This window comes from Littorina saxatilis, linkage group LG14 (assembly GCF_037325665.1).
Source record: "Littorina saxatilis isolate snail1 linkage group LG14, US_GU_Lsax_2.0, whole genome shotgun sequence".
Taxonomy (NCBI): Eukaryota; Metazoa; Mollusca; class Gastropoda; order Littorinimorpha; family Littorinidae; genus Littorina; species Littorina saxatilis.
Genome location: NC_090258.1, coordinates 9226685 through 9241821, shown reverse-complemented (window position 1 = coordinate 9241821; position 15137 = coordinate 9226685). Strand labels below are relative to the sequence as shown.

The 15137-nt window shown below is 37.2% G+C and overlaps 1 protein-coding gene across 1 annotated transcript in view; it reads left to right on the top strand.

Moving 5' to 3' along the window:
* LOC138947059 (homeobox protein php-3-like) overlaps nt 1-9920 on the top strand; it is a 113925-nt gene extending 104005 nt beyond the window's left edge. Inside the window, exon 5 of the mRNA XM_070318480.1 lies at nt 4620-9920. Within this exon, the coding sequence (XP_070174581.1) occupies nt 4620-4859 (240 nt within the window). The 3' untranslated portion in view covers nt 4860-9920. The remainder of the gene's footprint in view (nt 1-4619) is intronic.
* Nucleotides 9921-15137: the final 5217 nt, after the last annotated feature.

The window sequence follows — 15137 nt, the reverse complement described above, 5'->3', positions numbered from 1 at the left end:
TTAAACACCAAATAAATAAATAAATAAATAAATAACTTTGTCTTTGTTTTTGTGTATTTAATTCGTCTTCTTATTTTTGTTTGCTTGTGTATTGTTTGGTTTTTGTTTGTTTGTTTGTTTATGTGTTTGTTTGTTTTTTCCTTTGTATTTGTGATATTAAGTTTTTTTGTGACCGCCTTATGTTTTGTTAGTTCTCTTTTTTTTCTGGAAATTATACAGTTTAATTGTATGGTTTGGCTAAATGCTTATGTACCTCACTGCTCATCTTATTTCATGAGCCTACTTTTTATCTCATTAATTATATAATTAACACATTTTGCAAACCCCTTTCTTTTACCCCCACAGCAAACCGTCCGTGGGCAGAGTAAGGATGTACGTGTGGTGGGGGGTGTTCTGGTTGTGGATACTTTTTTTTTTTTTTTCCCATCCTCTACTTTTTTGTGATCTGTGTTTTGGACAGGAAGGGTGTTGGGGATGTTTATAGGTTGAGAAGGGATAGGGTGAATATTGTTACAATTATTTATTTCTATTTTAATAATTATCTTTATACTCACAGGTTTTGGGTGGGTTTATTTCTGAATTGTGTTTATTTTATTTTATATTTGTTCTGTCTTGTATACAATCAACAGTTTTATGCAGTACATGGTTATTACATACAAGGACATAACTAGTATTTCCAGAAGCGCTGTTGAACTTTCTTATGCAATAAGCACGTGTCTGCTTTCAACTACATTTTCCAACACTTTGTGTCAGAGCTGTGTCAAATCATTAAACAAGTCGCGTAAGGCGAAATTACTACATTTAGTCAAGCTGTGGAACTCACAGAATGAAACTGAACGCACTGCATTTTTTCACAATGACCGTAGTTCGCCGCTTGTGCATAACGGAGTGAAACTGACGAGCCTGTTCAGCGCGGTAGTGGTTTCGCTGTGCTGCATAGCACGCTTTTCTGTACCTCTCTTCGTTTTAACATTTCTGAGTGTGTTTTTAATCCAAACATATCATATCTATATGTTTTTGGAATCAGGAACCGTCAAGGAATAAGATGAAATTGTTTTTAAATCGATTTCGGAAATTTAATTTTGATCATAATGTTTATATTTTTAATTTTCAGAGCTTGTTTTTAATCCAAATATAACATATTTATATGTTTTTTGAATCAGGAAATGATGTAGAATAAGATGAACGTAAATTTGGATCGTTTATATAAAAACAATTAGTACAATTTTCAGATTGTTAATGACCAAAGTCATTAATTAATTTTTAAGCCACCAAGCTAAAATGCAATACTGAAGTCCGGCCTTCGTCGAAGATTGCTTTACAAAAATTTCAATCAATTTGATTGAAAAATGAGGGTGTGACATTGCCGCCTCAACTTTTACAAAAAGCCGGATATGACGTCATCAACAGTATTGATCGAAAAAAAGAAAAACAGGTCCGGGGATATCATTCCCAGGAACTCTCATGTCAAATTTCATAAAGATCGGTCCAGTAGTTTGGTCTGAATCGCTCTACACACACACACACGCACACACACACACACACACACACACACACACACACACACACACACACACACACACACACATACCACGACCCTCGTCTCGATTCCCCCTCTATGTTAAAACATTTAGTAAAAACTTGACTAAATGTAATAAAAATGAAGTTATAATTCCAATCATTTCTATTATACTTTATCTACGGCTATATTTTGTTGGTCCTTGATGATACCTTAAATAAATGTTCAAGATACGGTTAGTCAAACAGAAGTTTGAGATTCATCTGTAATGCGTATTTAGGGAGTTGTTTTATTTAAATCAGGTTTGAATCTACGAATTCAATAAGACTCTGAATTTTAATCCCAAAATCCCAACTGAAAAGTCAGATTGTGATGAAGCAAGAGACTTCGTTATTGGGATAATTCAAAACCACACTCATTGTGTAAACGTGTTTATTTTACAGAACGTCATCGTCGGATCTATCACAAAACGTGTGTGGCAGCTGAAAATAAATAAATAAGTACATACAAACATTAAAAGAGAACTAAATAACAAAATAAACATAAACTAGTGTGCTCAGTTTGAGAGTTTACATCGCATCTGTGCATTATAAGTCAATAGACGAATTCCAAGAATAACTCTGTCGGGTTTGTACGGGATGTGACACAATTAATGCCCTTGCTTTTACTCAGACTAACATTGGAGTGGCCAATCAATAGCGAGGGGTGTGTCGAATACACGTGGACAGGAGTACGTGTGAATGTATTTGTCAGAGAAAAGGCAAGGGTAGTTACTCTTTCACAACCCATACACACCCGACGGAGTTATTATCGGTTTGTTCATTTTGTTTATTTGTGAATGCTTTGTGGAAGAATGAAAACAAAAATCAAAACTATGAAACCTGCCCTTTGAATTAAATATTTGTTTTAAATCGATTTGTGAATGGAATAAACTGAAAGAGAGAAAGCTTTGTCAACCTTAACTGGAATTATGCAATGTAACATCGTAATCAAAATATACAAAATAGAGAAGAAACGGCTGTATTGTTCAGTTTTGATTTATTTCTCTTGAGTTATCCAGTGAAATTGTTTGGTTACTTCTTTGTCTTTCTGTCTTGTATTGCCTATTTTGTTTGTTTGTTCGTATGCAGTTCGTTTGCATGCGTCTTTCTTTGACGTTTCAATTTAAGACCCAATATTGTATAGTATTGTCAGTTTCTTCATTTCTTTCAGCATATATGTAGCCCCCCCACCCCCCTCCTGTTACTGTCTGTTTTCTGTGAAGCACATAGGCTGTCATTTATCACAACTCAGATGAGAAAAAAATATTCTGCTAATTTTACCCATGTCTTCATTCTTTTATTATTGTATTGATCAATGCATTCATTTGTTGGTGGTATGAAAGATTCTTGCAAAACTCTCAAGTTGTATTTTTTCTCTCTCACATAATCTACCTGTTGCACTTGTCTGTCGGTACAGTTTTTTGTTAAAGTGTTTCCACTTTGCGATTGTTAGTGTTGCTGTTAATTTGTTCGGAGGCAAAATGTTTCGTTTTTTGTTGTTTTTGTTTTCAAAAACAGAATACAATGAAATTATTTTAAATACGGACGTATACACCCTTTTTTCTGCATTTTTTTTAGTATAACAATCTGAGGTTTGTTTTTCTTTACATTTGTTTGAGGAAGAACAAAAATAAGACCACACGAAATGCAAAACCAATAAATACAGAACAATAAACTAAGAAACAAGGATGGATTGTTTCCCGATTTATAACCCTTTTAATACACACAATTTATCATAATTTGTAAAACGTCATCAACAGATTTTCTTTTCATCTTATTGTTTTTAAAAAAATCACCACACATGTTTATTTGAATTGATACTTTTTTAAAGGATCCACACAATGGCCAATATTTGTTGAAGATTCTATCATTGGTTATGTTGCTTTTGTTTGACGATTAGATGGTTGTTGCATTAAACGTCTAACACCAACACACAAGTCGTTATTACCATGCAAGACACAGTCACTGTAAATAATTGATAAAGAAGTTGCCTAAAACGGGAAATAGTATTCGAAACGTACAGATATCCAAACCATATCTGATTTGTTTTGTATACGAATGAAGCGAATGCAAATCACCAAATAATGAAACAAATAAGTAAATGTAAGAAACGTATGAATTTATGAGTGTATTTTCACCATATATAAGACATTCCTATCTTTCTGAGTCTCCTACAGATTTCAGTATGCCTACAACTATTACAGCTGGAACCTATATCTTAAAAAAAACGGACTAAGATTGGCCACCGACACACAATGAGAGACAACGTTGGCCGTTTTAATTTTAATTTTAATTGCTGACAACACTTTTCAAGGGTATTTCAAACAGATAAAACATTTCTTTTTAGCTCATCTTCTTGGCCTGCACCTATTACAATTGGACCAATTCTTAAAAACCGATCAGGGCTTGGTCATCAAAGTCGATGTGAAATAATAGCAGCGATTTTTTCTTTAAAGGATCCGCAAAATGGCTCATACTTGTTTGAAGTATTCTATCATTGGTCGTGTTGCTTTTTTTTGACGATTATACGAGTGTTGCATTGAACGTCCAACACCAACACACAAGTCGTGAATACCATGCAAGACACCGTCACTATAAATAATTGATAACTTTTTAAGTTGAATTCAAACTTTGCAGTTTTGGCCAAGCGAAATTTCAAGAAAAGCAAGGTCAAAAGTAGAATTACACACATTGTATCTAAACATAAGTTTAATGTAGATAAGACTTGAGCTGCATTACACCATAAGACGTATATTGTTAAAAGAGATCACTCAGAGAAAAGAGGGGGAAGTCGTGTGGCACGTTAACCCATTTTCTCTTTATAGTTATTCCGTTTTTTTGTCTTATTTATTTTTCCAGATATGTGTTTAAGTTGCTTCCAACAAAATCCATTAAGATGTTTATTCTTGGTTTGACTTTTAATCGTCATCTCTACACTATACAATCGCCGTTCAGTCCGCTGGGTAAAATAAAACAAAGCAGTGTGATTTTTTTTATCACGAACACTTTAATAGCCAATTAGTAATGTACATGTTCTTTCTGTTTGTTTCCATCAACAGTTAACTGAGCGTGCCAAGGCGAGAAGCCGGGAGGACCAGGAAAACAAAGACCACCCGACCACCACCCCTCATCAAGCCCAGCAACCCACTCAACAGCTTCCTCCTCCCCACCACCCACAGAACCACAACCATCACCACAGCCACAACCACAGCCACAACCACAATCACAGCCATAGTCATGCCCACCCCACTCAGAACCACGTTCAGCCTAAGCAGGAACCCCCTATGGCACAGGCGTGAAGATTGGAGGGTCAATCTTGTAGGCTGTAAAACTATACGTCACAGCAGGAATGACGTCATAGACTACTGTAGAGGATAGAACCAGTGACGCCATAGACTCCAAGGAGGATGTGTTTTAATGTTTCTGCCGAGAAACGAGATCATTACCTCTGTGTGTCATGGACTGCAAAATAGTGACGTATCAGAGACATCGCCTGTGACGTCATGAACTCAAACACGGACTTTTGGTTGATATGTGTTTTTGTAGAAGGCATTACATGTTTTGTTCAGATCATTTTGGAGTTCATGATTGCAGCCGAAGCATCGTAAAAAAGCAGCTGTTGAAGATTGTCAGTATGAACCAGAAAGCCTCTGACCTGCATTTAGTTGATGTGTAGTGCGTACAATTCATCGTGTATTTTTCTCATGACGTCATTTACCTTTCCTATGACGTACAACAAGACAAAAACTGCTCATGTCGCAAGTAGACTTGTGTGTGTGTGTGTGTGTGTGTGTGTGTGTGTGTGTGTGTGTGTGTGTGTGTGTGTATGTGTGTGTGTGTGTGTGTGTGTGTGTGTGTGTGTGTGTATGTGTGTGTGTGTGTGTGTGTATGTGTGTGTGTGTGTGTGTGTGTGTGTGTGTGTGTATGTGTGTGTGTGTGTGTGTGTGTGTGTGTGTGTGTGTGTGTATGTGTGTGTGTGTGTGTGTGTGTGTGTGTGTGTGTGTGTCAGGCTGGCTTCCTTTTCAAAAGCCAAAATGTGTACACGCCGGTGTTGACAAGTTGTGTCTGACAAAAATACCCAAGACACACGGAGCGAATGTGTAGTGATACAGTCGCGGATAAGCTGGTTTTGATTTGTGTTGACACAAAACGTGTGTCGCCAAGAGACAAAAGTCAAAATCAGGACTCTCCTGTACACTCATGTCTATGCGGTAGAAGTGACTCGCACTGCGTATGACGTAGATTTGATTCGCAAGCGTATGACGTAGAGTTGACATTCTTTCACGTCGTTGTACACATCATCAAACCGGCGCTGCAAATTCGGGGGACTGTTAGTTAGATGTGTTGTGTGTTGTTGCCAATCTTGTCACTGAAGGACTTGTTGTTCCGGACATTAGCAGAAATGTCATTGACTCGATATCACTGATTGACAATGTCATACCTGTACATTGTGTATGACATTCTATCTTAGTACGTGCATCAAAATGGTATTCTCTGATATACAGTAAAAACATGTGTCCTCGCTGTTGTGTATTATCGTGACTAGATACTTCGCACTTTATTTTTGGAGCGACGCTATTATTTGAATATCGACACCAAAATTGTTTCACGTGACTTCACATTTCTGACACAGTCTTGTTTTAGGAATGGCGTCATTCATTGAAGTTCGACACCAGAAATGCGTCACATGTTGTGTTTTGATCTGCCAAACTCCAAACATGCTACATGAGAACTTTCGCATGATTATGCTGGTTGTCTTTGTCAATTTCAAGCTGTGTTGACTGTGTGTTTACGGTTCTGGACGACAACACAATAAACAGCCGAGCCAGTGTGAAATATAACTGTGTTGATTCTGGAAGGAAAGTGATGATGCACAACGGTTGACAAAACTCCAGCTTGCAAACTTTGAAACTCAGCCTTTCTTCACTCTTTGAAGGGGGGGGGGGGGGGGGGGGCATTGGACTTGACTACAGCACCAGTGAAAATCAACTGTCGTATTCTGATGACGTAACAACGCAGATTACGCCACAGAGGCCGATGCTGCTCTGCTGTTTCTGAGTCAGTTGCTGAAAGCCGAGACCGACTTCTTGTGGTGTGAAAATGTGTGGAACAAGTCTAGAAATTATAATGAAAAATAGCTTTACTACAAATTATTTATCATTCTTGTTGTAGTGAGCGAATCAATGCCAGTTGCATGGATTTGTATCTGTGACTGTGTGCAGTATTTTTCCCCTCTCATTTGTTGTACATGTGGTTGCTTGGTGAGCGTTGTGGTTGAGTGTGATTGTGTGTGTGTGTGTGTGTGTGTATGTGTGTGTGTGTGTGTGCGTGTGTGTGTGTATGTGTGTGTGTGTGTGTGTGCGTGCGGGCGTGCGTACATGCGTGCGTACATGCGTGCATGCGTGTGCATTAATTGTGTGAGTGTGTGTGGTTAAGTACAGTTATGACATTGTCAACTGGTTGACGAGTCGACTGCAGTAATTTATATGTTGAATGTCACGGTCATTTTCTGATCCGAGATACGTACAACATGCTTGTGTGGAAGACTTTGCATCGCCGATTTCTACAAAATGTGTATGACCATGGGCAGTTACTTTGGAATGAAAATTGTCTATTCAGTAGTAGACCTGTTTGTTCAATGTTTAATTCGTTGTCAGGGGTGGGGTTAGGGGTGTTTTGGTTATTTACATGCTGTTGATGATGATTTTGTTCAATGTGAAGTGTGAGTTTTTTCCAGTAGCAGCGCATTTGGTTCGTTTGTTCAGAAGCAAGATAGAAGGTATTCCATTCATTCCTGTGTTTACTATATAAATTGTACACCAGCATTGACCCTGCCAGACTTTTACATAGGATTATTAATACTTAACTAGTACACATAAACGATTTAAAACAAGTACATTTTATACTCGTAACAACAACAAAAAAGACAAGAAAGAAAAATAAATATTCCGCATGGCTGCTTTTTGTGCATGGTGGCCATTTTTGTTAACAATCGAATTTTTCATTGACAGTTATGTTAGTGCACCCCTTCCTCACCCCCCTCACCTCCTCACCCCCCCCCCCCCCCCCCCCCCCTCCTTCCGAAAAAAAAAGAAAAAGAAGAAGAAAACAAATCAATAACATAAATTCCATATACAAGAAAGCAAATCCTTATTTACCAGGATGTTACATTGTTGGTATGTGTCAAAACGTTAGGATATTCTCATCCCTTAAAAAAAAAAGAAGAAGCCTGGACTGATGTTTATATACAGGATGGTCGAGATGTGAACGATTGAAGTTTTTTTGTTTTTCCTAATTATTTTCTCGGGGTACCACACGTACAGATATGCACAAAGGATACATTCGTAAAACGCACTAAAACATGCGAACTGCTGGACAATTAGGATAAGATAAGATAAGATAAGATAATAACAATTTAATGTCCATTTTCATTTTACACAAACATGGACATGTTTCTTTTGTCACCACATCGCATTTCTAATAGCACAAAGACACGATAAAAAAAGTTTAAAAAAGCAGGCGCACACAGGCATACACACATACAGTTTGATACATAAATGAATAAATACATACATAAATAGATGAATACATAAATGAACAGATAAATACGTGCATTGTTAAAAAAAAATGCATGCTTGCTTCAATGAATAAATAGATACATAAATAGATAAATAAATACATAAATAAATAATAGAAAAATAGATTCATGAATAAGAAAATAAAAAAACATGCAATAACTAAAAAGATGAATTAATAAATAAATCAGTAAATAAATGGAAACAAATCTAAAGAAAAGTACATTGATAAATAATAAATATAGGGCAATTTTTTTTCTTCCTTTTTGTATTTTCCCAAAATTATTCATGGGCAATTTTCAAGATGCAAACAGAAGAATCTGTTCATTCTGTACCCCATTTGTTTCTCTCTGTATTTCAGCATTACACATTTGATCTTCATGTTTTGGGCCAGTTTGATACATTTGCATGTTGCAGCTTTTAAAACCACTTTTTCTAAAACAACCTGAATAATGTGTATAGCCATTATGTGATTAATCGCATCAGCGTGCATTATTGATATGTGTGATAGTGTGTGTGTGTGTGTGTGTGTGTGTGTGTGTGTGTGTGTGTGTGTGTGTGTGTGTGTGTGTGTGTGTGTTTGATCAACATCTTATTTCTTAGTTGGCTGATTTGTCCCTTTCAGATTTTAATGTAATACTTCATAAAAACAGAAAACAATTAAAACAACAGCACATAATTTACCGTTTTAATTAAGCGGCCCTTGCGTTACACAGGACATTTGACAAGGTACTTTTGTATACAAGAGTGTATAGGTCTTTTCTCCAGTCACAATCATAGAATTAAAATAAAACAAATTGAAGCAGTATCAATTAACAAACATTAACACAACAAAAGTATCCTCAAGGAAACGAGAAGCCTAAGAATAGAAATTATACGACAAAACAAAAAAGAGAAAGAACAAGCGAAAACAAAAATGTCTGCATCGGAAGAAGAAAAGCAATTTTCCACGAATCTTGATGCTACTTTTATTCCCTGATTTGTTTGTTTAAAGCAAGCATAATTTTGTTAAAGCATAGGATTCTTCGTTTTGTATATCTAATAACCTTTCTGAATATATTTTTACGGTTTATCTTATTTTAGCTAGAGCCTTACCTTTTTACCAGTATTCATACACATTTTTCATTTTTCATTTCATATAGACTCACACAAAATATTTGCAGAACAGAATGCACGGAAGAACACATTTTTGAAAGTGGTCAACCGACCTTTTACTACGTCAGTTTGCGCATGATTTGTTGTCTGTTAATAGATTGTTGTGAATTCAATAACTGTTCAATTGTTTTGTTAGAATGTGGCGTCAGTGTCTTTGTTTGGGTGTGTTCGTGGATATTTTTACATTTGTGCTTCTTTTGTGTTTTATTTTTCTCATGTTGTTTGACAAACAAAACAGTAATTTGTCTAAAGCGGGTCTTGTGTGACTGGCGTTTAGCGTGTAAATATATTTGAATACATGACTGATGATTGTGAGTAGAATTATGTTTTGCAACATCCATGCATAGCTCGAATTATTTTGCTGTCATAACACACTCTTACGATGTCTCATGAAATTTTTCTGACAAGAAATGAATGTGCGTAAATTTAAGCTAAGACAATGCGTCGTTTTAGCGTGAATGTTTGCAAGCCATGTATTACCTATTGATTGTGCAAAACCATGGTGTATAGATTCTACCGACTATCCTTGTCTCCTTTTATTTGGGTTCGTCAGTTTGTTCCTCAAACATGATGGTATGATCCGTATGAGTAAAATTCGATGTGTTCTTGAAATAAAAACCTGAAATTGCAGTATTGGCCTTTTTGAAAATGTATACATACGTATTTATCGCTGTGACTGAGAGAGTGACCAGTGTGTGTGTGTACGTGTGTGTGTGTGTGTGTGTGTGTGTGTGTGTGTGTGTGTGTGTGTGTGTGTGTGTGTGTGTGTGTGTATATATTACAGTAAATTTGCGAAACTAGGAAATTTGCGAAATCCCTGAACATTTCAGTAAATTTGTGAATTTCCTGTTTCACTCAGGGATTTCACAAATTTCCTAAAAATTCTAGGAAATTTTCGAATTCCCTGAAATAAGCATGTCATTTTTTCACAAATGTATTGAACAGTAAAAAACGTTTCAGTAAATTTGCAAAATTCTTTAAAAAAAAAAGAAGAAGTCCGTTTTCTTTATTTTACGTTGTGATTTTGATAGATTTACTGCTAGAAGATTAAACAAAATTAAAACAAAGTTGATTTGAGCCGAACATCTTCAATTTTTGGGCCCGACACACTACCAACCCGCCACGCCAGCCACATAAAAGAAAGTGAAAAAAAATTCATAAGAAGTTTGTGGTGTTGGGATCACGAAAACTACCAAGTCTGACTTTGCAGTGCAGCCCGCGTTTGGTTTATTTTGCTAATAAGCAACCCAACATTCTTGCTCTGGCTGTCTATCTGCCAGCCTGTCTTTCTGTCTCTGTCTGCCTTTATGTTTGTCTGTCTCTCTATCTCTATCTCACTGTCGCTCTTTTTATCTGCCTGTCTGTCTGCTAACCTGGTTGGCTGGGTGGCTTTCTGTCTGTGTCTCTGTCATATCTCGACGGGCCATAGTGGGCGTGATCGAATGATCAACTCAACTCAACTCAACTCAACTCAAATTTATTAATCCATATGGAAATTATATTGTAACAATACTCATTTCCAATCAAAAGAATAAGAATGCATAATAAAAAAAAAAATTAAAAAAATAAAAAAATAAAATAAAATAAAAACATCATAAGAAAATAAGTGAGTATGATTATTATGAGTATGATCACAGTCTCACTAACGCAAACAGTCATCCGTCAAGTCAAGTCTGCCAACACACAACTCACTCACACAACAACAACAGCAACAGCAATACAATTTAACAAAAACCGTAATTCCAATAACAACAAGAAATTCCTCCGAGGTAGGAAAAACACCCCCGTCCTTACCATTCTCACTGCCACCAACTGAGAAGGTTATTTCCCTTTGACCATTAATATGTCCCTCTATAAGTCCTTGTAGAATCTTAATCCACCAATAACTCCCTAACCGTGTGTTTGACTGGTCCCAATTTTTGTAAGGACCGTCTCAGGAATGTATAGAACCTGTTCACCAAGTTTGGTGACGATCGGTCCGTTCATTCTTGAGATCTATATGCGAACACAAACACACAAACACACAAACAAACAAACAAACACATCGACCGAATCCTATACACACCCCTATACCGGGGGTGTAAAAGACGTCCAAGAGTCCACCTCCACATCCACGCACACACAAGGTATACAAAGCACCACATGTCGACTAGAACACCGCACATTTGAACTACGGTAATACAGTTACTAAAAATACATACATTACAGATAACCCAGCAACAGAGTACAGTAATAATTATGACAGAGAAACATGATAGAGGCCTCTAACATGTGATTGGTTGAAAGCATGGATAGCTCTGGGAACAAAAGAATTGCGGAAACGTGACGTTCTAGCAACCATAGCCCTCAGTCTACCACTCCTGTCAATGCGTCGAGAGTCAAATTCATGTTTCAGTGGGTGTGTCTCGTCAGCCAAAATTGAGGTCAGTCGGTCAGTCAGTCGTCTCTGGCAAACTGATTCAATGGTCTCTTGTTTCCTGCCTACAACAGATCCAGCCTTCTTGACTAGCTTTTCTAGCCTGTCACTATCCTGTTTACTAAGGTTACCCCCCCAGCACACACATGCATATGTCAACACGCTACCAACAGTGGACAGATAGAACATCTGCAGGATGTCATTACGAACAGAGAACGATCTAAGCTTCCTTAGACAGTACATGCGCGTGTGCGCTTTCTTCAAGATTTGCTCAGTGTTGGCATGCCAAGACAGCTTGTTGTCGATCACTACACCTAGGTAGCGATAGCTTTCAACCTGTTCGACTTCAACACCAGCTATCACGATAGGCTTGTGTGCTACCTTTTTTCTTCTAGTGTCAAAAATCATTTCTTTAGTTTTTCCTGTGTTCAAGTCCAGGTAATTCTCGTCGCACCAGTCCACAAAGGAAATATGCAAACATTAGTACAAAATCGCTCGAGCTTTTCAAGTCACTATGCGAGGAGTGTCAGAAAAAGATAAAGAGACCCATGACAAAAGGTGTAGTTGTTCGTCCAATCATCAGCAAGGAATTTGCATCTCGAGGACAAGTTGATCTTGTTGACATGCAGTCCATGCCAAGCTACGGTTACAAATGGATCATGGTGTATCAAGACCATCTCACCAAGTTCTGCGTCCTCCGGCCTATTAGGAGCAAACGCGCTGTAGAGGTTTCAGCCCAGCTGCTTGACATCTTTCTCGTGATCGGTGCTCCTGCAATTCTCTAAAGCGATAACGGCACTGAGTTCACAGCTAACATCATTTCAGAACTAAATTTTGTTTGGCCAACATTAGTATTAATTCACGGGAAGCCGCGACATCCACAAAGCCAGGGATCGGTTGAAAGAGCAAATGGTGACATCAAAGACATGCTGGTGGCCTGGCTGGCGGACAACTCAAGATGTCCCAGCAGCCAATCCTGCACCAATAAATAAGACGCACCATGAAGACATTTTTAAGCGTCTTTTCATTGCCATATTATGTCTTGGTTTAAACACGGTTTTATTCAATTAAACATGAGACAATAATAAAACGAGAAATGATAGGGACACGAACTCAAGAGGATGCTTAAATATTACGTGCCATAAGTCTGTGCTGCACATGCCCTGCTTGGTTTGTTTTTATCTTGTCATAATGGTATGTGAATATTTTCAAGCAAAAATGACAGTAAAAGAGACATACAGAGAAAAGGAGAGAGAGAGAGAGAGAGAGAGAATTGAATTGAATTGAACTTTATTTTACAAGGATTTAGATTTAAGGCTACGCCTTTTCTTACAATCTGTCCTTGGGACGCATAGACACACAATATATATAAAAAAAAAATAAAAAAAAAATTATAAAAAAAATAAAATTAAAAAGTTTACCAACAAAAGGAGGTCGGAAAACGTGATAATAAAGATGACGATGATGATGATGATGACGATAATGATGATGATAATGATGATGATGATGATAACGACGAGGCATGAAGAGCATACATATGTGGTTATTCGTAAAATCAAATGCATACTATGCAGGTAATTATAAATACAAGCTGGTGGCAATCGAACATGTAGCAATAGAGTAACAAAAATATGTTCAGAAAATACAATGCACAGCATATTTTTTGACGTAATACTAAGTTTGGTAAGTCAAAAGGCGTTAAACTACTCAGACATTAAGTGGTTTTTTACACATTTTTTAAAACTTTTTAATGACTTTAGGTGCTTAAAGGATGATGGAAGTGAATTCCAAATTGAAGTACCCGAAAAAGCAAGACTGGTCTTATACAGGTCAATTCGTGGAATTGGTGGGATCAAGTTGACCGACCCATATCTGTGGGAGAGAGAGAGAGAGAGAGAGGGAAGGAGAGAGAGAGAGAGAGAGAGAGAGAGAGAGAGAGAGAGAGAGAGAGAGACGGGGGGGGGGAGAGAGAAAGAGAGAGAGAGAGAGAGAGAGAGAGAGAGAGAGAGAGAGAGAGAGAGAGATATGAGTGTCATAATGTACCTTGTAATGTACTCCTTCAGATTTTATGTTAACAATTCTATAAAACATGACAGTATAGGAGAGAGATGTGAGTGTCACAATGTACCTTTTAATGTACTCGTTTAGATGTTATGTTAACAATTTTATGAAACATGACAGAATAAGAGAGAGAGAGAAAACAAGAGAAAAATATGAGTGCTTCACTTGCGTTAATATAAGGAAACCAGAATCATTAAATGGTTCACAAGCAACCAACAAAGCACTTGTTTCCCTTCAAATGTGTTTCAGTAAATTTGCGAATTTCCTGTCCCTTTAAATCAGGAAATTCGCAAATTTCCTAGAATGTTTAGGAAATTTGTGAAATCCCTGAGTGAAACAGGAAATTCACAAATTTACTGAAATGTTCAGGGATTTCGCAAATGTCCTGGTTTTGCGAATTTACTGTTACGTATATATGTGTGTGTGCATGTGTTTGTGTGTGATTGTGTGTGTTTATGTGCGTGCGTGTTTGTGTGTATGTGTGTATGTGTGTGTGCATATGTTTGTGTGCGTGCGCCCGTGTTTCCGTCTGTCTTTCTGTTATTACTGTGTAAGATATAGAATCCAGAGAAAAGTTGTTTACCTCGAAGAAATGGCTTTGACACATGTGCATGACGCAAACACAAAAACACCGACATCAAAGAAGACGAACCAGAAGAAAGAATAGGTTATGATTAAAACAAACCCACACAGAACAACAAGAGCGGAACAAGAACTACATGTACTATATTACCTACTGCAGCTATATATATACATATCATCGGACAGTTCCAAACATTCTTCCGATGTTACTTCAATGAAGGCGTAGTCAACTCCAACACGCGGGCACTCAGACAGACACAAACGAACAAAGTGCACATATAAACACTATTGTGACTAGCATTGCCACGGCGTTAACGTCCTGCCTGCCCAAGCTTGCCACCAAGAAACTTCCCAAAAAAACAGTAACTGTAAAGAAATCTGTCTAGCAAGCTTGAATGAAGTCCAATCACCACCAAATGTTGTGTACTAATTAAAAAATGGATGCCCAGTTCAGTCGTGCTATTTATAAGTTTGTCACGCGATTTGTTTTAGCAAAGGGGGGGTGAAAGGGGGATAATTTGTGTTTTTTAACGTTTTTTTGTGTGTGTTTTCTTTTCCACTGCTTTTTTAAAAGTTATTTTTAACAGAAAGTATTATAAATAATTTTATAACCAAACAAGGTGTAAAACCTATGAATTAGCTGAAATATTGTTAAAAATCTACACAGAAATAAGGAGACAGTACAAAGAAAAAAACAAGCAAATCCCGCATTCACTCACAGCATCCTGACTCAAATGAAACAAAACTGTGACACTCACCAAATGATGTCTAGGTAATCCATATTGAAT